The following is a 23,316-nucleotide window of genomic DNA, read 5'->3' as shown; positions in this document are numbered from 1 at the left end:
CCTTTAAGTACTGACACAGCCAGAAACTGTTGATATCTGCCAGTATTTCTATTAGTGCATAATGTGCTCACCTTAGTTCCTCCTCTCGTAAGCTTTCTATTAATGTTTGCACCCACCCTTCCTTGTCTCCTGCTCCTTTTTGTCGTAATAAGCTCCTCATCCTCTTCTCTGGAGCACCACTCAACACCCCTGCCCCACCTTCATTAAAAGTTATCATTATCCTAATGTTCTGTGATTCCCTCTATACCCCACATAGTGATTTGTTCCCAAAGCCTTTTAGGAGCAAAGAACACATTCCTTCATAGTTCACACAATGCAAAACACAACCATTTCAGAGCAACAGAAAAAGTGTGCAAGCTATCACATAACCTGCAGTGTCTTCATCCAGCAGTGTGGTCCTCAAGCTTTAAAAAGCCACCCTTCCTCTTTCTTTAAGTTTCACTTCCACTTCGCATCTTCCCAGTTTCAAGCCAACAAAAGCACTATTCTCTCTAACTTATCTCAAGCCCACAGCGCTCAAACGTCAGGCTTTGTTTTTTTTTTCCAGTATGAAACAGTTTGTAATACCTATTTTCTTCTCCCAACATTTACATTTTAGTTTTCAGTAAAAAACCCCAAATTCCACCTGTGTTGTCTCAAAGGATATACTACACTCATCTTGGAGCTGAAGAGGACAGACAACTTTTGGGTGCAATAGTCAGAGACCAGCACATCCAAACACAACATCAGGGGAACAGGGTTTTTCTGCGGCTCCCACCTCTTGTCCTCCAGTTATAGGATGATTCTGACACTCCCCAGAGAGAAAGTCACTGCTCTAGTAGAGGAAGGAGAAAAATGAGCAAGGCAACAATCTGATTCTCAAAGCAGTTACATCACCCAAATAGCGAGCATAGTTTATTTCTAAAACACCTGGAATCCCATATTTGACAAAGTTGCAGAAAGATGGAGCTTTCAGAACCAGGCTGACACGGGAGGAAACTTAAAACACTTTTGCTGGCAGAGATACAGTAGCGAGGTGCCACAGTCCCTGCCAGACAGAGCTGGTGATACCAGCAAAATCTGTGCTTTTCTTGATAGACATGTTTCACAAGGAGGATTTGCGGGAAGCGAGGAAGCTTTGGCAGCAGCAGTGTCAGTTTTCCAGCCTGAAAGCATCCTGCATTAAGAGCATGTGATAGGTCTAGGGACCCAGCACTGTCGTAACAGCCAAAGCTGCAGGCACACCTCAGCCCTGTCGAGAGGCACAAAAACCAAAAGGGAACTTGTCATTTACTTCTCCTGATCCAGCATAAACACGTGCACTTGCAGCAAAACATATTCTTTGGATGATCACAGAGCATAGTTCAGAAATTCTTTGGTTGTCAGACCGCATGAAATCCCCCCTAATTTTTTTTTTTTTCTCCACATGGTGACGAGTGACAGAGTGATGTGGGAAGCTGAAAAAAAAGATGCTAGCTTAGTGCCAGGAGAAAGGGCACGATTCCAGCAGAGAGTGGAAAGAGCCTTTTCTTCAGAGCAAGCTCAGGCTCCAGCCCCAATCTTTAGCAGGTGCTTCTCCCCACTGCTGCATCGGCGCTGAGGCCTCAGCTGCATTCACACTATCTGCAGCAGAACACTGGTTTCCCACGGGATTCCTAAGAGGGGTTAAAGCTTGCAGAAAAGCAGGCCAAAGTGGGACAGTGTAAAGAAATAAAAAATAGTATGAAATTAATAGCATTCTAACTGCCTGTTATATAGTTTTATTTGAATAATCCTCCATAGTAATGTCAAAGCAGTTTATCTTGGAGTGAATATATGTATCTTCACCTACAAACAGCAGATTTTTGCACTTTCAAATCGTTTCCTGCTCTATGTTGCTGTAAACAGAGCACTTATGAAAAGGAACAGCGAGAAGAATCACAGGAACTGTGCGCTGTGAGGGAGGGGACTTCTACCTTCCCAGGTTATCTGCTCGGTTATTTTCATTTACTTACTCAAAATTTTTGACACGTTAGGAGTTGGACAATTTCTCTTGTCAAATAGTAAAAAAAAAAAAAAAAAAAATCAAAGTAAAAATACATATATTAGGATGAGAGAAATAAGGTGGCAACAAATGGCAATGTATGGTGACCTGCTATGAGGCACAAGAATTTTCTGAGAGGACCATTAAATTACTTAGCAGTATTGATGCAGAATTTCAGACAAGTGGAAAAATGCATATCAGGGCAGAAGATGCCTTTTTCCTCCAGAGTAGACCTGGTAAACTGTATAAATCCTACTTTTTGCATAAACCTGCTGCACCATCATGCAGTTGTCCTGACAGAAGAGATGAACTTATAAGCACAAGTTCTACTTCACAGCTAGACATGAAAGAGGAAGCCCCGAGGAGAAGGGGCCTGCGCTTCCCTTTTTCCTGCAAAGAATTTCCAGCTCACCAGAGATGGACTGCAAAAGGAGAGAAGGACAAAGGTGCCAAGAAGGCATTGCCTCAGCCTTGCAGTTACACAGAACTTCATGACAATACCAGGTTGGACAAAACTGAACTGTTCTGCCTGTCCAGGGTCTGGGCAGAGTCTCCGAAAGCATGGATCCTTGCAGAGGCAGAGGAAGGGACAAACTGCACTTGAGAGAGAGCACATTGCTTCATTCACAAAGGGCTTTCCAGAAACACTGCTAGACTCCAAAGAGAATAATTTATAGGAAGTGCACAGAAATTTTCTACAGAACAGGTCTTATAAATACCCATTTTACAAATGAATATTTGTGAACAGAAAAAAAAAAAAAAAGAGAGAACCCACAAAACATTAAACACATATTCTTGGGTATGTATTTTTCTGTATTTGGCAGAGGGAAGTTTTTAAGAATAATCTTTGATTGTCGATGACCTGTAAAAATTCATGGAGAAAAACCTGACTTCATCATGTACTGTTGGGGCTAGGAGGGAGCATTTGCAGTGATGTATTCAGTTGCATTTCATAATGTTTGATGCTCACTGAGCACTGGAAAAAGTCCACAGTTTTGACAGAAGGAGGTGTAACAAAGACTTGGGTCAGCTTATTCAGGCACAAATCAGTCTGTAAGAGTTCCTTCATTAAACAAATCATCCTTAGACGTTAAGAATCAGGTAGGAATTTTCAGGATTTCCCTTCTGTAAACAGGTGGAAGAAATCAGAAGCAATTTTTCCATCCCTCTGAAAGGAAAACCAAATGACTCTCCAAATGAGTTTCAAATGCACTTATTGCGAATAGCTGGAAGTGACCACAGCCCAGCTTGTGAGACAGAAGTTGTCTTTCTCTGTAAAGCTCATAAAAAGCAGGTTCTCCATTATAAACTTCTTTGGGGTGGGTAGAAGTTGGGGGGAAAAACTTTGGTTCACAACATTGTTTTGCATAGGCATTCTAGTAGATCTTCAAAAGCTACCGGCTGTCCAGGCTAGTAAGGAAATACCCATGCTCTCTCCTCAGTAGTGGACACTCCTCTTTGGTATCCTATTTTGTAAGGCAGACGTCTTGCAGAGATGAAGGAGTCATACGGAGGCATCTTTGAAAAGGAAGACAGTGTCACTTGTGTTGCCACAAACAAATTGATCTACTTGATTAAAGAACACAGAGGAAACCTTTTGGTAGGGAGCAGGGGAAGCAGAAGAGAAAGCACTGATACATTCACTACTTGCTAGAAGCAAATTATTTTGCTCTTGTAGTTAGTTGTTAACAGCTGTCAGTAGCTGTGATATGTCTGTGTTGACAGAAAATACGGATTTATTGCTTTGTGAGTAATTCTGAGTAACAAGAAGCAGGACGTTAATAAATCTTCCCAGGTAGACACAGCCCTGTGGCAGAAAATATAAATATTCATTTTGGGAAGCACTCTGACAATTACTAAGCATGACACTTACTTGTTGACTGCGTGATGCACGAAACCTTGTAGGATGACCATATGCTTAAAACACAAAGGATTGTAGCTAGGAACCCGAAAGTCTGGATGAGAAAACAAACAAACCACAAATACTTACAGAACATTAGATGACACATATTGCATGAATGTATGGAGACTCTTGTATATCCAGCTACATATCTAATAATGTTTACAGACCCAAAAGTGTGATTTTTTTAAACTTCATTCTGCCAATATACTAAAATAAGTAAAAGTTTCTGTAGTATAATAGCAGCTTCTGTATTGTCAAAACAATGACTAAAAGATAGACTGAGAGTCATCTACAGGGTGGGAGGGGAGAAGCTAGACAGCAGCACAGAGTCTCGCCTTCTAGACTTCTCACTAGGATTCTGCAACAAAGAAGAGACTTTTTCTAATGCCTCTGATTACTGCTCTTTTACTGCCCCATTCAAACAGGTCTTTCCCTGGCATCTGCCAAAGAAACAAGACAGGTAAGTCTTCTAGTCTGTTTGCATCACGAGGACTAAGTTTCTGAAAGTAATTCTTTATTCTGGAGGAGTTGTATTTCAGGTCCTGCTGCTGTGAAAATACTGTTGCCCACACTCAGAAGTCACGCCTCTCTCTATAAAGCCCTCCAGCCAACAGAGGCAGAGAGTATCTTCCAGTAAGTCAGCCCAGGACCCCAGTGGGTTTTAGCTCAGGAGAAATTATCTTGAACAGGGCTCTGTTCAGGAGCAGAAGGCGTCAAAAGGCAAAGACTGGGGTGAAATCCTTTAGACAACTTCTAGCTGCTACAACAACCATTTGTCAAAACTGAATGGTCTTAATTCTTCCTCTAAACACGTTAGTTCCTGTGAGTTAAAGCAGGAGCCTTTGGTTCCAACTCTCTGACAGGACAAATACCCACTTCAGTGGTTAAGTCTGGAGTCTCACAACAAAATATTTTTGTTGGCATTGTGTTACAGAACATTCACTGAAATGAGCTAGAAGGTAGTTCACCCAACCAAGACATCAGCCAGTCGAGTCTTTAAGAAAATAAAAATACAAGTAATAGATTTCCAGTGACCTACTTAATATATATTACAATTTAAAAAGTGTGAAGAATAATAAACACAGTCTTACCGCTCCAGCCACAAGTCCGGTCAAATTGTAACTCTTGGATGCTGCTACAATTGATGCAATGAGAAGCAGAATTGTACCGATTAAATAATGAAGAAACTCCTGTAAAGACAAGCACAGCCTGCATCAGAAGGGAGACTTATCAGGAAAGCATTTTGGTATGCCTCAGAATGAAAACAAGCTGGCAGAGGTTACTCAAACCCAGAGGACAAAACACTAGTCAAAAAAATAAAATAAAATAAAAAAGCTAAAGAAAAACCTAAACCCAAAACCACCAGCCCATGAGTGGATTTTGTACCATATTTGACTTTCTATTCAAAAAGGAGAGAGGGCCAATCTTCAGGTCTACTAATGTCACTGGAATCTGATCTACTTCCTGGGTATGGATGCAGCCCTTTCAGTTTGACACGGCACCTTACCGAGGGTGAAACACGTATGGTGGGGCGGGCAGAAGGGTATCTGCTTGCTTTATCTGCAGTGCACTACCAGCATGAGCCAAGAAAATGCCATGTGTAAGGGAGAGAGTCTGTCTCAAATGAGAGAGAATATAGTCCCAAAAGGAAACTGTTCATGAAAATCCGAGACAAGAAATAGTGTATCATACCACACCACAGTTTCCATCTGCTCAGGTATTTATAAACAGCTGAGGACGATCTTTGCCATAAAGTAGGCTCTGAGACTGCAACTTACTTTCCTCATTTGTAACCTTGTTTCAGGTAACCAAGATCTCAACCCTTGCTTTTGCTAGAATAAATTATTTCCACAAGTAGGCTTCTCTGGCCAGTCCATAATGCAGCAGCCTCCTTCGAGACACCAAATAAAGCAGTGTACACAGGCCACTACTTTAGGGGAATCTGAGGGATGGGCAAAGGTGCAAACAAATCATCAAAGGCTAAATTAGGTGGAGAACCAACCCCCGGCAGGGTTGGGACAGTGCCCCTCTGGAGAAATACTTCCCAGCTTTAAAAGGTGTCAGTGCTGAACAGCCCCTTGAACCACTGCAACTTTACGGACTGCAAATCACACCCCTGACTGCAATGATCCTGCCAGGAAACTCAGCCAAATGCTAGCTGTAGTTTCCCGAAGTCTCTTACACATCTTCCCATTCCGTGCTAAAGACACTTAACTATGTGACTGAAAAGGAAGTTGGTTGTAAAAGAGCAGCAGTTTCAAGCATCGCATCCCATAAAGCTGTCTGAAGCTGAGCAGCTGCAGGCTGCAGTGCCTTAAACTCACCAGTCACTCTGGAGCATTTAGGAATGACTGAACACACAACAAAAAACAAGAGTGGCCTATGCAGTGGTCAAAATGGCATTGTCCTGTTATAGCAATGCACACATTAAATGCTGCCTCACAAAACTGTCATTTATTAGCTTATTCCAATCCCTGCATCTGTATTATCTCTAGATAAAGAAGTACTTTCTAAAGACAGATAGTGGTGGTACACGTTTGAAAAAATGGAAAGGTGAACAAGTCTAACCATATTCTTCAGCTGAAAAGAAAATTAAATTTTTCTCTCTGGGTAGAAGTGGATGGACAGACAAACTTATCTTAGATTTGTAAACCACTTACATAGCTTCCATTAAACGCCATCCAACCACTTCTTGAATTTCAAAATCCCTCTATACCTCTCCAGTTGGCTTTCCCCATCCCTTTGGTCCTTCCTCTGTGGAACTAAAACGTCACTATGCATAAGGGAGACACGTTCTAAGAGGCTATTAAAATGTCATCCCACACTAGGATGATGGACTCTTCTGTTAGCTGACCTGACCCAAAGCTGCTGAGGAAGTTCAGGTCTCACATTTTCTGTGCTGCTTGATAGTTCTCTGCTAGGAAATGAGAGATGGATGTGCAGGGGAAATGTGGGAATGAGGCAGGAACATCCTGCAGGATATCCCAGGGATGGCCAGGCTATGGCAATCAAGCTGAGGCTCCTATTTCTTCCTATTGTTTAAATTACCTAAAACCATACCAAAAAGAGACATATTCAACTTAAATAGCACTCTCAGACATTATTTTGGGACAGGATGTAGTACATAAATTCTAATGCTATGATTTGGTACTCTAGAAATCCCTTAACTGCTATAAATGACCTGAGCTAGGACCCATCTGCTAAAGGCTCAATAATCAGTAGCTTCTTTTCAAATGTCTGAGAATAAGACTACTGCCTTCCCTGGAGTAAATCTGGATTTATATCTGTGTAAAGGAGGGCAGGATCAGATCCAAATCGAATAAAAAACTTACAATTACAGCACCTGCCCAACTGACTATTAATAATAAAAGCAACAAAAGGATGTGTATAGAAGGCAAAAAAGAATTATGCGAAAGACAGCCGAAAACAGACTAAGTGATCGAGTCAACAACCCACAAGAGAGTCAAGGAACCCAAAGCATCTAACAGGCTTACCGCAAGTGGCCAGCTAACGCAAGTGAGCTTCCTGTAGATTCTAAAAATGTGGATAATGTAGAAGAAGAAAATCATAACCAAGTCGCACATGGTGACAATCTGAAAGTAGCTGTATGCACTGTAATCTGTCCATGGAGAACTATTTACACTGATGAATCCAACCAGCAGTGAGATCTGAAAGACAAAAGGAACATTAAAGATTTTTACAATGGCACTCAGAGGGCTGTGGAGATTATTTTAAACACAACAAAATGGCACTTAGAAATGGAAGACAAATATCTAATGTAAATTGGATGATCCCAACAAAACGGAGGGCAAAGTAACGAGCATGGTAATAAAGTTTTAGAATTTGCTGTTAAATGAGCTAAAACACCATTAGGAGCGGGGGAAGAGCAACTGCTAGAAAGAAAGCAACAGCTTCAGCCTGAAGAATACAACCTGAAGAAGCCTCTATGTACAATACAAGACATCTCAAAAAGAGAAGAGGCACTGAATGCCTGGAGTGGCACCTGTGACTGAAGCATCCAAGCCCCACTGACTTTCAGAAGAAAATCACTGTAAGCCATAAAAGTGAAGGCGCCCATGAACACATGCACCTTTGCTTCCATTTAGTGACACTTTTCACTGCAAAATTGGTGGACCTGGCTGCAAGTGAGCTAACAGTTCTACCCTTCCTTTTCTACCACTTACAGAGCAGGAGTATTAGCAGACTACAAGGTAGTATCATAGCAAATAATATAAACATTTGGAGGAATTGATTAATTCACCCCACCCCTGATACAATAGGTATAAAGCTTTAATATGTTAACATTGTCACATAAAACTATAAAGCATTATTATACAACTTCTTTCAGTTGTAGGCTTGCAAAGGACAAAAGCTATTTCATTTTTTCAATCTAAAGCTACTTGTTTATTTTACTAATCTTGCTGCTTCTACCAGCCTGGCTAACCTGGGTGATAAAAATAAATCTACCTAGGATATACCCAAATATTTTCTTATTACAGACTTTGTCAATGCATGCTTTCTGTCACTGTAATTTTTAGTTCATCCAAAGTCAGCCAGAAGCAGTAATGATTCACATTACAAGTGTTTATCCCAGACATTAAAAAACTATCTGAGGAAGCCAGCACTTCAAGACTGCACCATCCTTTCCTGCACACTCATCTTCCAAACTCCTAACCAACTGTATCCATTATCAGAACAATTTTCTTAAGATTAAAAGGAAAAAAAAAAAAAAACCAAAACCAACACCCAAACAACATAGCTTAGATTCTCCCTGCTGTAATTTTAACTGAGTTTCACCTGCTTGGTTCTAAGCAGACACGCCAAACATATGCACCCTCCAGGGCAACCAAAAGTTCTCCACACACCTAAGAACTTCACAAGAAGTTCACAGTAACTTGTCACCTTGGCCGAACTCCATCCAAACAGCCACGACAATGTTGCGACAGTGAACCACCTCAAAAAGGCGGCTCCAAAGAGAAAAGTCAGTGCTCTGGGATCCTTTCCCACGTAAGTGGCTAAGCTATTGTTACATCTAGTCCAGCTCTATTACTTCTTCTGTGGAAGTCCAAGTAGCTGATATTGGCATTGTAAGTGACGCTCGGTCCAAGCCAGTGCCAGGCTTCTGCACTGGAGTGAGCCTGCATCTCCTCCCACCCGTGAAACAGATACAGGGGAGGGAAGGCAGGACTCTGAGGTGCAGGCTAGATCACGATCAGTGCTTCTCAAGAATGGAGGTTACATCTGCCTTTGAAAATGCATGACATTGCCTAGTCCCTGTCTCCCCAGATATGCTCCTGCCCCCTGGTTTGGAGCATAACCTCACAGCAGCACCCTGAATGTTTAGTGCTTCTGCCTGTACCGCGCCTGCTCCCGGGGTCTCTCAGCCCAGCCGCTGGGGAATCCCAAGCACACCAAGTCCTGCACCTTGTGCAAGGCAGAACGTTCTGAGATGTTACATTTCTTAGAAGACAACAAGGCCATGCTCTCCACAATTCAGCATTCAAAGACTTCTGGCCCAGTTCTTTAATTCTGAGATAACTTCAATGAAGTTTTGTCCAAACTATGTCTACATATACCAGGTGTTTTCATGAGGGCCCGTGCCTCTATCATCTTCTCCTTCCCACCCTGATTTCATTCCCTGCCATGTCCTGGCTCCTCCACTCATCTGTGTCGAGCCACTTCAGTGTACCAAGCCAGCAGAAAAAAGAGCTAATTGCTTTACTCTGACTCTGCCATCGCACAAGGCAGGGCCAGGTGAGCAAGGGAGTGTGAGGAAAAAGTCAGGACTCCAACGGGAAGGGTAGGAAGGACTGAGCAGGCAGGATGGGAGCAGCCAGTGATCGCGCTGGTGCAGGCTGCCACAGACCGTCCATCTCGGTTCCCTGAATCTGTCAGTTAAGCAAAGAGTCGTCTGACTTCACTGCTGAATAACTTGAACAATCAGAAGGAGATCAGCAGGTCATTTATACTATAATCTAGGATAACACCTGAAGTGATGCAAGATACACAGCTATTATTTCCATGAGAAAATGAAAACTAAATTTAATGAAATTTCACTCTATAGGAAGACTCCACAAGAAGTCACAGCAAGCATTGAATTTTGCTCTTGGATAAAGGTGGGATGAGGACAACACTTCTCTAACCACCAAAGGCTAAAGGAGGTCTGTCTCCCTTATTCAGGTGTCTTCACAACAACCAGCTCGCACTTTCAGTTACAATGTACAAATCAAGGAGGAACCGCTATTTCACAGAAATATTAAATCTGCCTATTGGCTCATTTCATGCTTGAACAATTAACTTCAGCAACTTTTTTACTATATACAAAGGATAAGAAGGACTGGATCCTTAAAGTACAAGCACCATCCAAATAATAGGAAGCACTGGTAATAAAAACTTGGTTTAAACTAGACCCAGTTTTTTCAACTTCATGGAAATAAGAAAGAACTTTTTTTTCAGTTAAAAGGTATAAAAAATTGAGAAGAAGCATAAAGAAGAATGAGCCGTCCAAGGACAAGGTCGGAAAATTCATCTGAGGTGTTATATTCCTCAGAAATAAGAAGATGCAAGGTACCAACCAGTCAGTGAAGAATCTGCTCAGCTCCTAAGAACCGGGTAGAAATGTGGATTTGAACAAACATGCTTTCCATTCAAGTGTACTTCACAATTAAAACAATTCCAAAAACAATTAGTAAAGATTCTCCCTTCTCTGATTTCAGATGGGCCTCAGCACACAGGTAGGAAGAAATCATTACATGGCAATTTCTTTCAAAGATTTCCTTTCTTAGCATACATTTCACAGCATGAGAATTACATGCAATTTCTAAAGAGGGTTCTCTGGAGACACATAATGCTATTACCTATGACAGGTACAAAGGGGACCATATCAAGAACCTTATATAAAGCTATACCATGTTTTCCACACTATATTGACTGCATGGCTAGCAGGTACAGTCGGAGTTTAAAACTCACCTGTTGAAAAAGAATGCCAACAAATGTAGGAAATGGAGCCACATAGTATTATTTGTACCTTAAAAGTGACAAATACCGAAGTTCCTTCACCAGATATTGGTTTATCCTGATATACTGGATGGCGACTCTACCTTTTTCCCCCTGGGAATTCCTATTTCCAGAGAACTTGAAATTGAGCGATAAAATGATTAATATGTAACTATCTGTGATGCAGTTCAACATATATCTTAGAAGTCAGTTTGTGGCACAGAGAAAGAGTGGGAAATTAATGGCAAGGCACTAAAATGATCAAATGTTATGAGTGTTCTTTATGCATCTGTGCTCAGGGGAGCAGCTTAATACATCTTGCAAATAAAAACTTGAGGCACAAAAAAATTAGGGCACTGCCATTTCCATTTCAATGCAGTATTTCACGGATTGTGAGAGCAGCAGATGTGACCCACAGCCAGCAAGCCAGTCAGACCAGAAGTACAGGTCAAATGATGGTCAGTCTCATGAGAAGATTTCAATGTGCTCCACAAAATACATCCAGTCTGCAGATCTGCATTACAAAAGGGGTGAGGGACACATTGCAGGACACTACTATTTAAGTGCTTTCTGGTTTCTGAAAAGCAAAACAAAGAACATACGCATCAATCAACTCCAAGGAGGGATTCTTGGATTTAAATAAAGTTCCATATTTACTTTGACTGAAGTTTATCGGCTTAAACTAATCTACTTCTTGACTTTCCATTGGATGACATATTTGAAGTGAGTCATGAAGTGTGTTTAGGAACACTGGTATATATCAGGAACTATCTTGCAGTGAAGTCAATGTGAGCTAAAGGCAGTCTGCCATTGCCAGGCAGCACTCAACACCCTACCAGAGAGAACAGACAACACAAAAGAAAGATGGTAAGAGTCTGCATTCTCTTCTCTATTTTGAGCTGGAGACGAGGCAGCCACATCCTCTACAATGTGCCTGTGGAAAATGTTGGCTCTTGAATAGCACTGACATAAGCTCCCAAGCCTAAACTCCATTCCAATTTGAAGCGAGCACAGCTCTACCAAAAATGAAACGTAATTTGCCCTTTCCTGATACGGTCTTCCTTCAAAAGCCAACCGATGTCCCCTAAAATAGGGTGAACAAGCACAGATCTTTTCAAGGATGTTAATGCGAGATGGGACATGGGCTGGGAGATCTGATCTTCACAAGAGAGAAGGGCCAGGTGTTATGTTATGCTGCTGCTGCTTTTAAGTGATAACAACAAGGCTCAGAACCCTTTTTCCCTTGTGCTCGGACACCACTTGCTCAACATGCCAGGCATGGGCCAGGCCAACCAGCCAGGACCAGGGCTGGGGAGAGAGAGAGGGGCTGCAGCAGCACAACGTGGATACCAGCCATGTGGGAAATATGAGGTGTGATCCAGTTATGTGTCTCCTGCTCACAGCAAGGATCACTGAATCCGAGAATGGCTGAGGTTTGAAGCAGCCTCTGGAGACCATCTCGCCCAACCCTCCTACTCAGGCAGGGGCACCTAGAGTTGGTTGCCCAGGACTGCATCCAGCTAGGTTTTGGATATCACCAAAGATGGAGACTCCACAACCTCTCTAGGCAACCCGTGCCAGTGTTTGACCATCCTCCTCGTGAAAAAAGCATTCCTCCATGTTCAGATGGACTTTCATGTGCCCGCTGCCTCTTGTCCTGTCACTGGGCACTGTTGAGAAGGCACCGGCTCCCTGTTCTTCACTCCCTCCCATCAGGTGTTTATATACACCGGTAAGATCCCCCCAAGCCTTCTCTCCCGCAGGCTGCACCGTCCCAGCTCTCTCAGCCTCTCCTCTTGTGAAGGATGCTCCAGAGCCTTCATCATCTTTGTGGACCTGTGCTGGACTCCCTCCAGTATGTCCATGTCTCTCTCATACTGGGGAGCCCCGAACTGCACACACCACCACAGATGTGGCCTCACCTGGGCCAAGCAGAGGGGAAGGATCTCAACCCGATGGCAACACTCTTCCTAAAGCAGCCCAGGATGCTGTTGGCTGCCTTTGCCACCAGAGTGCATTGCTGGCTCGTGGTCAGCTCGTCGTCCACCAAGATCCCAAGGTCTTCTCTGCACAACTACTTTCCAGCCAGTTGCCCCCCAGCCTGTACTGGTGCAGGGGCTTACCCTCAGATATCCCCAGATGCAGAACTTCACATTTCCCTGTGTCGAACCTGATGAGACTTCTCTCTGTCCCGGCTGTCAAGGTCCCTCTCAGTGGCAGCTCAACCCTCTGGTTCATCAGCCACTCCTCCCACTTTTTTTATCATCTACAAACTTGCTGAGGGTGCACACCTTGCCCCGTCGTCCCGGTCATTAAAGAAGAGGTTGAACAGCACTGGCCCCAGTACTGACCCCTGGGGTACACCACTACTGACTGGCCTCCAACTGCACCTTCCACTGCTGATCTGGGCCTGGCCATTCAGACAGTTTTTAATCCACCTCACTGTCCACTTATCTAATCCCTACCTTGTCAGTTTGTCCATGAGGATGTTATGGGTGACCATAACCTTACTAAGATCAAGGTAAACAACATCCACCACTCTTCCTTTGTCCACCAAGCTAGTCACCTCATTACAGAAGGCAGTAAGGCTGGTCAAGCATGATTTCCCTCTGTGAATCCATGCTGAGTACTCCCGATCACTTTCTCTTTCCCTGTGCTATAAAATGCTACTTGAAGTGTTCCCTGGAAATGCTGTTCCTTTTTAAAAATCAGGTGGTTTCCTCCCTGTTTCTTCTTGTCCCTGTCAAAGAACGAGCATCTGTAGTCCATTGGTCACTGATCATGCTCAGTAAAAACCAAGGAAAATGCATATCAAGACTTTGAGGAAGTCAATCTTCCACTGCAGAAAAATTCAACACCTTCTTAAGGAAAAGAGAGGAATCATGCCTTTGTATGATGAAGAGATTACATACAGGAGGCAGATCCAATTTCTCCCAAGGCAAATGCACACTGGAGAAAAGGCTCGTGGCATTAGGTCCAGATGCCACTGTACTCCTGATTTCAGACGGTTTGAATTCCACTTTCTTGGCTGGCTGTAGTCCTGCAGATGCAATCAGTTACAGAGAAAGCTCAGCTCCAAGCATCCTAGCCTCACAGGAGCGGACTGGGCATGAAGCTGGGACCAAGAGCAAGCCAGCAACACAGTCCTCAGCCTCTCTGGTGGCTGGACCCTCCTGCAGCTTCCAGTCCTGTGGTCACCCACATGGGCCACCGTGAAACTGCCCAAGAGTGCCCTGCATCTCAGGACTAATAGGTTGGACTCCCCTTCACTACCACAGTCGTGCTGGAGCATACCAGCAAAGATGGAAGAACCCGAACCAAGCCAGCAAGTTCAAAGCAGCTTAACAGAGAATCGCCAGCTCCAAGGAAGGGGCAGGCAGGAGTCCATGCCCACCAGTCAAGAGATTACAGATACAATTTTCCTCACTAGTGCCCTGAGGGTAACGAAAGAACCGTAATGTAAGAAAGGACTTGTTCTGCTCTCCATGTACCCACAGGCCAGCTGGCACTGCTCAGCATTTTCTGATCATGTGGCAGAAGACTGTAGTTTATCTGACCACAGAACAATTTTATAACCCAGGAATCAATCCGTGCAGGTGCTTTATATGATCTTTTTCTACTGTCCTGCTTTAATGGTTGTAATAAATAAAGCTCTGGCTTTATTACCGATACTTAATTCTTTTGTAACATTGAGAGAGAACTAAATCTTCCTCAGACACAGCTACCTGCACAAACATGAATCCAGAATGATCTCCAACATTGACAAGAACCTACTCTAAAGGAAAGCCTAATGTTCTGAGCATTAGAGACACATTTCCACGGACAAACACTGACACAACAAGGGAAGAATTGAATGTCACTAGCTCTTGAATTCTGACTCCAGTTTTGTAAGCATCTTACCATCTGAACTTCAGTAAATCATGTATTTTGCTGCTTCAGCTCTCCCATCTGCCAAATGAGGACTAATAAAAACTTCACATGCATTGTGCTAAAGTTTTCCACCTTCAAAACACTCTAGACATGTCAAATAAAGCAAAAATGTTGAGCACCACTAATAAATTTCTAGGTCAAGATGACTGGTTTCTTTTATAGTGTGATGAGAATAATGCCCACTAAAAAAACCCCAAACGTGCAACCCTCACCCCCAAGAGCCCAAATCAACAATCAACAGATCACAGATGTAACAGATAAACACGGGTGAAAATATGTGTGGGAATGACCCAAAAACATCCAAGGAGGAAGCCACAGAACAGCTAAATGACAGGAAAAAGTTGGTCTTTTGGAGTTGCTTTGTGGTTGCTTTGTTGCCATTACACCACACAAGATAAACAAAAATGAGAGTCCTAGCTCACTCCAAAATGGGAATTGGGATTTACTTCCTGACTATCACTAATTTACTCACAGTAGACTTTCTTATCATGTGTTGCAAAAAAAACCACCACACACAAGACATTGCAAATAAACTGTTTTCTAACTGAAAGTGTAATCTTTAATGCTAAGGCTACTTTACTACTCATCCTCTTGAGCTTTCCTGACTGCTCTGTACTGCACATTATCACTTGTATGTATCCAGCTGTTCTTTCCCAATCCTGCTAGTGACTGCAAAGCAAGGGTTACCGTTTCCCACTGTGCCTGTGCAACACCTGATAGTACAGTGGTGATGTACTGGGTGTGGCTGGGATAGACTTAGCTGCTCCTCAGCAGCTCCTTTGGCTCTGTGCTTTGTTGGCGTTGATAACACATCAATCTTTTGGCTGCTGAACAGTGCTTGCACAGCAGCAAGGCTTTCTTTCTCTCTTCTCCCTCCCTTCACCCCCACAGCAAGTAGGCAAGGCGTTGGGAAGGGACACAGCCAGGACAGCTGGCTCCAACCGACCAAAGAAACATTCCAGACCATATGATGTGTTCAGCAATAAAAGATCAAGAAAAGGAGGTATAAGGGGAAATGTTGGAGGCTATGGCATTTGTCTTCCCATGCAGCCGTTACACATACTGAGGTCCTGCTTTCCAGAAGTGGCTGAACACCCGCCTGCCAATGGAGAGTAGTGAATTAATTCTTCTTTTTGCTTTGCTTGTGTGCGCAGCTTTTGCTTTCCTTATGAAACCTTCGTTATCTTGCTCCATGGGTCTTTTCACCTTCCTTCTATTTCCTCCCCATCCTGCAGGAGAGGGGAGTGAGTGAGAGGCTGGGTGGGTGTCTGGCTGCTGACTGGGGTTAACCCACTGCAGGTGGCCTACTCCTTGCCTGGGACTTCCAGCTGCTGCAGTAGTACAAAGAACAATACTTAAAATCTTCATTGCAGAAAGGAACTGAATGTGGTTTTTGCAAATCCCAAGATCATATACTGGACTGACAGGCTGAAACGGCTGTCTTACTGTGTAACTTTTAACTGTGGATAATAATTTTCTTTTTCTATATAGAAATAAGACATGAAATGCCAGCTAAACTGCAGAGAGGAAATATAATGTCAATAAGAAGCAAAACTGCCTCAAGGTGCCCAGTTCTGGAGAAACGCTGTAACTCTTATCTCAAAGATTTACCATAATACTGTGACACGCACATTGTCATGTATAATCCACCCAGCACTGCATTATCCTTTAATTGAATTATTTTGTCATGCAATGTACAACCACATTCTTGCTTTTCTCAAAATATTTTCTTTTCTTTCTTGGCTGTATTACCCTCTGCTACACTCTCCCGTAAGAAGCTGCGCTGTGACTTTTGTCTCCAGTGTTTCCTTTCCTTTTTCTCTACTCTTTATTACCCTTTTCTCTTCTTTCCCTACATTACACTCCATTTCTGATTTATATTTCTCATTCTCTCCCATCCAAATATCCCTTTATACATGTGAATGCACCATAATTCCTTCTTGTAATGTTTCCTACCTGTCTTTCCCACTCCCTTGCATCAGGACACGCACTGCAATTAGTTAACTAAAAATTAGCACCATTCAGGGGAAAAAGGTCAGGGGATAGGATTCAGCATCGTACTATACCTGTAGAAAGGTGGTAGGCAGCAGCTCTGGTTTACCAGTCTCCAGCTGGTAGTCAGCAATACCTGAAAGTGCTTTTCCTTTCCACCCTTCTCTGACAATTTAACCTTCTAGAAGACAGAAATAACATTTTGCCCCCCCCCCCTTTTTTTTTTTCCCCCGTGGATGCTGTAAAACAGCATTGAGAGGGGAGAGCTTCTCCACTGCACCTGCTGGAACACTGACAAACCTTTGTGCTGCTTTAAGGTCCCATCTCCTGAATTTGAAAAGAGGAGGATCCTGAGAACTATCCATTAAATTAATAAAAACTGGTTGATTTCCACTCTCTCAAAACTTACCAAACTTCTAGTGCAAGCAATGGCACAGAAACTGTCTGTCTACAGATTTAGAGCAACGGACAGCACTGACTCATGTTCAATTTTATTACAGTCTTTTTAAAAAAAGCAATATAATAAAAGCTAAATGCTTTTTGTATTTGAACGAAAAAAAGTCAAAGTTTCCAGCTTGGGACACCAGCCAAGATAGTAAGTGGAATTTTCCATCCCTAAGCGAGCCAATCAGGATAACCATGCCCTGGAGAAATGTCACTGACTGCAGCTTTACGTTTTTGAATGTTACACCTCAACACAGTGAATATTATTATTAAGTACATATATACACATATTCTTAAGTACATATAAGAACCCCTATATTATTAAGTACATATTTCTGGACAGAACGAAACATTTTTTTTTTAACAGCTTCCCAAATCAGAAGATGAGCAAACCACAGGCCAAGGTTACCATTGTAGTTCATGCAAGACTGGTTCAGCTAATTTAAGCAACAACGTTGACTGATGCTGTAATTGAGATTTCCTTCTTCTAGGGCGGTGTTTGAAATGTGAGCTGTACTAGAATAAGAAGGTAAAAAAACCCCAGTCCATTTAAAACTTCACTAATGACAGATGAAATCAGCTGCCTTCGAGTGCATGGTTCTGTGAAGCAGTCAGTCTTTGGTTGCACAATAATCTCTCAGCCCCTGCGTCTGGGCAGATTTCCTTCTTGTCTGGCTGCTTTGCTAAAATAAGGAGTCTGCCTGGCCTCTGATAAGTGACTTCTCTTGTGCACCACCATCCACAGGCTATGTATTGAAGATAAAAATAGTGGGAGGGTGAGAAAAGGCAAAATAATCTTATTCAGACACTCTATGACTCAGATAAGAGGACAATCCTTAGTACAAGCAAGTGGTATTCTTTATCTATTAATAAGAAGTTATCTATCTGCTCATGCACAGACCTCTGGTAGAAAGGATGTGGGGTAATCACAGAACCAGCATTTGAATGACATTATTAGAGAGTCCTTGTTACAGGGTGTTAGCCACGATCATTAAAAAGGCAATTCTTTGTAATGACTAGCTACAATTAAGTCCTGCCTACCACTGATCACAGTGTTTGCAATACTTCAATCCCATTGCTGCCAGCTTAACTAGCTGCCTGCCTCAATCCCCACAGCTGCCTGCACCACCACTGCACCACTCTGAAAGACATTATACAATCCCATATGTTATTAACTGAAAGCTGAGAACGTCACAGTTATATTGCAAAGAATGTGTCATATTCTCATCAAGCAGTGAATTAGTTAAAAAGAAAACCCACAATACAAGTTTGTTGCTAACAACTTCATAATTTTATTTATTTTCTCTCCAATCCAATATTAAAAGATTTCTTTTAAAAATAACTTAAATTTAAAACATTTCAAATATAAAAGCACCATCAGTAATTTTTTCCAATCTGCAGAAAAGATGCACACACAACACCCAAAATACTGCAGCAATGTAAGTAATAACTGAGTAGAATTGCACAAGTGCCATATTCAAGCCACAAACAATTCCCAAAACACATAAAACTCATTGCAAAATGGTATAATGGCACAGCCGACTGTCAGCATGTCTGCAAAAGATAGGAACAGAATTTTAAATACCCCTAGCAGGGTTTTAACTTTTCAGTTGCTTTGCCTCTAACTCTCAAAGAGGTGCTTATGTCTTTCTAGACACCTGCAGTGACTGAAGGTACTATTACGGACAAAGCCAGGAAACCTCTGTACTTTCTGAGCACATATCTTGTCCATCTATTAATAAGGAATGACTTCTCTGTGCAGGCAACAGCCACCTTGTAACAGCTAGCCTGCCACCCTCTCCTGTGAGCTCTCCAGTTTCAAACCAATTCCTAATTCCCAAATCATTGGTGAACCTGCTGTTTCAGGGAAGAGGAGGGACACATCCTCTATAACTGGTTTTCTCTACAGATGCACAGCCACAATCACTGGCTCAGCCTGGGCTCTCTGCCCTCCTCCCAGGCAAAGTCCTGGCTGTGGTGCTCGCCGGGAACCTGTGTCCCACACCACTAAGCCATTTGTCCATTTAGAAAAATACGATCTGATCGCTGAGAAAAGCATGCATGCACGTGGCTCCTGCTGTAATTCAACCCGCTGTAGAAGACCATCTATCCTGCATGGTAGGGAGAATCCCTATACCACAACTCAGAAGATTATATTAAGTAAAAAACATTGTAAGAGACTTGAATCTCCAGAGTCCTCTAGTAAAAACTGGAGGACCTGGCGACAACAACCAAAAATGTAGGGATTAATACAACCAAATCTCTGCAGATTCAGAAATTGCACAGCAAGCTCTGATGGTTACTTCTCTCCTCTGTAAAACAAGCACTTCAAACATCTAGATCCTCCTGGAGAGCCATGTTAACTGTTCCCTTGGTCTGGTAAACCCGACAGTCAGAGAGAATGACAGGAGAAGACAGTCCACAGTGTGGGTAGGTTTGTGTAAATGGAGAAAAACTGTCCTAAGCACACGAGGTGCTTCTGAGACAAGAAAAAGAAAAGGACAAGGAGGAGAACCGTAGGCCAACAAAAGTGGGTTTGGTAGAACCTAAAAATTAAGAGGTTTGAGCTATCTTAAGGAATGGCAGAAAAGTGGCTCTCGATAGCAGAACAGAATCCAACAGTGATGCACAGGAATATATATGCTCATGGGGGTACAAAGACACCCAAGCTATGTAAACATTGCTGGAGAACTTTGAGGCTTCACCAACTCTGTGTCTGGAGAGGGAACCCTCCTTGGGGGGCAGCAGATTGCCCACCTCACCTGCCATGCTTCCTTTTAGCCAGCTGGGAAGAACTCCTTGCAGGAGCAAGGCACCTCTGAAACCACTGCTCTGAACCATTCTCTGATATATTGTTTGGGTTGTTTGTATTGTTTCCCCTTTAAATAGTCCCATAATAAAATCCCATATTGTCAGTAATATACAACACAGAAAGAGCTTAATCCTTACTTGTGAGCTATAGAGTTCTTCTAGATAAAGTTCATAGCTGTCTAAAAATGGATTTACCAACCATGCATGGCAATACCACCTACAGAGAAGGAGCCCACGTTGGCTGACCAGCCAAGCTTGGCTCAGACTGGCTGGCTGCTTGAAGCCCAGGGTACACAGTGTTTATTATTAACAAACACCCACAAACTCTGCAGAGCAAGCTGCAAAGTTTCCCCCCTTGACCTGGTTATCCAATACATCTCTAACAGCATACAGCCCCTTAAAACTCAGATAGGAACATATAACACAAAACCAGTAACTCGTGGCAACCATCACTCTAGTAAACCATCAGACTAGATGCACAAAAAATAAAAAGCACATGCAATCTCATCTTCCTGAAAGTTGTTTCTGAGGTAAGGAATACCTTGTGAACCACTCAGCGGAGTCTCAGTGCCTCTGCCTGCTAACCCTCAGCAAGCAATCTGTTCATCACTCGCCCTTACAGATGCTGCTCACAACACAACCCGTTCTCATTGTCTGAGGTATTTATTGCTTGAGTGATTCAAATCTTCAGTTAACACCTGCCGTATCTCTCCCTGCCCCAGAGAACGCCACACTGACATCTGGCAGTTAAAAAGTTCCTATCTGTCATCTCCAGCAAAGGCTTTGTGAGACATGGCAACAGAGCCTTGAGCAGATTCTCCTCGAATAAGAGGAGGACTTGTTTACATCACTGAAGTCCACGTTGTTAGCTGTGCTGGCACATCCTAATTTTTATCAGGAAAAAACAGGCGAGAGTTCCTAAAAATGCTAACATCATGACAATTCCCAGACCAACTGGCATCATCACAACCCAGCTGCTGGATCAGACCAGGCCTCAGCACACAAAAGAACGACCTTTTCTAAGTGCAAACACCTGATGCTTGGCAAGGTGCCACAGAAGCGAAGGGAGACGAAAGAGAGGGGAAAATGAGAAGAGATGAGATTCCCCAGTGGCATTGTCACCGCCGACAGCTTTTAGTGACCGGCTGGAGGTTGGCAGGCCTCTCAAACACACTGGGACAGCACTCCTGTGTCTACTAGGAAGCTTCACTCAAGCACTCGACAAAAGGCTCAATTAACCAGCAAGTGACAAGCAGCAACTGGGGACTGAGTTTTTCCCAAACAGATAAAAGAGTTCTCAAAGTGGCCTTCCCAGAGCGTGATTACAGACTTGCAGGAAAGTATGCTAAGGCGCTCTGTAGTTCTGCAGCTGCTGCTGGTCATCTCAGGTTAACAGCATACTTCTCTCCCAGCAGTCAGTACTTGTTTCTTGAACTCACTAACGGCATTTTTCTTAAAAAAAAACCCCAACAATACACCAAAAACATTCTAAGAAAATTCTCCCTTGAAGCAGCTTCTCAATCTTGTCATCATCGCATTTCCATTTTCCTTAAGGGAAGCTGTGTGCAGGAGAGGAAACTGTAAGCATTGCAGCTGCTGCTATTGTTGCAAGAACAGCAGCCAAATTTGCTTTGGCTTTGAAAGCTGCGGTCACCTAGCTTTGACCAGACACATCTGTACTCACCATTACATTCCTCAAATTACCAGTATCGCAGTGCAGGGAGTCGTTTCAGCCACGACAACCCCTTAAGAATCTGAGTTATGCAAAAAAGAGGAAGCTCACAGTTGGGTGAAAGGAAATCACAGCAATTTTCAGAGTTTGATCTCTGTGTACGAATAGCAGCAAATTCTGGCTGCTGTATACTTTACATCTCACCACAAAACTGGAGGACAAGGCCACCGCGCACACGACATGACAATAGCGCAAAGGAGACAAGGCGGCCACAGTACTGAGCAAACACCTAACACAAGGACTCCCCAGGGAGGGGAGCGGAGGAAACACTTACTCATAAGTAAGCAAACACTGTCTGGCTTTGGGGGACAATACTCCATTGCCCCAGTAATGCAGAGCAGGCACCTAACAGAGCCGCACGGTCAGGTGTGCCGCCCTCACTGGGGTACGGCCACAGCTCTGCTGGGTCACGCCGAGGCACAACGGATCGTTCCAGCATCTGCAGCCCTGGAAGCCAGCGAAGGATGCTTGGCAAAATCATCCTTATCATTTATAGGCTCCGAGCAGATGGAGACCGCGCTCGAAAAGACCTGATCCCCTGGTTTCTGTTTCTTCTGTGGAAGGAGAGGATGTTCAAAGGGATGTCATCTCCAAAGGCAGTGAAGAGAGGGGATACGCTGCACTCGCATGTCCTAAGGAAAGTCACAGAGCAGTAAGAATTCATGCTTTTCACCACAACTTATTATCCACGGACACCATGCACACCTGATTAAGTTTTGAAAACTGCACTTGCAAATCTAACTTCCTGTAAAACGAATGTGCCAGGAAACCACTGCCAATACTTCACTCTGCTCTTTCAAGCATACTAAACACGGCTCAGGTGATGCGGTAAATTTCTAAGCTTCATTTCCTTTTTTTTTTTTTTTTTTTTCTTGTTTCAGAAAATGTATCTGCTAGCCCTTGTTCAAAGAGCACTACATGCACTCAGGTTGCTAATGAATGTATTGCAACAAACCCTAATGAATGTGTCAAATGAGCAATGAAAGGTAGCTCCAACTTTGTGCTTTTAGGAAGTTTCTTTTAAGACACAAATAAAACATTCACTGACACATTCAGAACAGAGATTCCCTAGTGTTTAACAATGACTATAATTGTCTTTTTACAAAACGTACTGGAGCTGATTTTTTAGCCTTCTAGAACAGTTTCAACATCAGAAAAATTACTAGGTTTATTGCTGAAAGAGATAGAACTTAAAACAGATGGTACAAACCCTTCCCCTGCCCAAGAGAAACAGGACTACATCCTCAGCTTGTGGTTTGAAGCACATGGAATCACTTCAGGCTTATGTAGTTCCTGCTCGTATATGCCAGACGCTTGCTTTTGCTGACAGTAGTCTCTATGGCTGCACTGTTCTCTAAAAACTCTTATGGAAAAAAGAAAAGGAGAAGGAGAGCTGAAGTAAAGCTACATCAGTTCCTTGGTTGGGTTTTCTGCATAACCTTGAGAACAGCTGCATGGAGGTGAGTCAGAAAGGGAAAATTCCTTAAACTGGTGTTACTTGTGAAG

General features: G+C 43.0%; 1 protein-coding gene across 1 annotated transcript in view; it reads right to left on the bottom strand.

Moving 5' to 3' along the window:
• Positions 1 to 855: 855 nt before the first annotated feature.
• Positions 856 to 23,316, bottom strand: part of CMTM7 (CKLF like MARVEL transmembrane domain containing 7) — a 28,758-nt gene continuing 6,297 nt past the window's right edge. The window contains exons 2-5 of the mRNA XM_042806331.1: positions 7,400 to 7,573; positions 4,997 to 5,095; positions 3,876 to 3,957; positions 856 to 3,520 (exon numbers count right to left, since the gene is read on the bottom strand). Of these exons, the coding sequence (XP_042662265.1) occupies positions 3,507 to 3,520; positions 3,876 to 3,957; positions 4,997 to 5,095; positions 7,400 to 7,573 (369 nt within the window). The 3' untranslated portion in view covers positions 856 to 3,506. The remainder of the gene's footprint in view (positions 3,521 to 3,875; positions 3,958 to 4,996; positions 5,096 to 7,399; positions 7,574 to 23,316) is intronic.

The sequence above is a fragment of the Tyto alba genome, unplaced genomic scaffold (assembly GCF_018691265.1).
Source record: "Tyto alba isolate M040663 unplaced genomic scaffold, T.alba_DEE_v4.0 Super-Scaffold_46, whole genome shotgun sequence".
Taxonomy (NCBI): domain Eukaryota; kingdom Metazoa; phylum Chordata; class Aves; order Strigiformes; family Tytonidae; genus Tyto; species Tyto alba.
The sequence above is the reverse complement of the archived record's forward strand: the minus strand, read 5'-3'. Positions and strand labels throughout refer to the sequence as shown.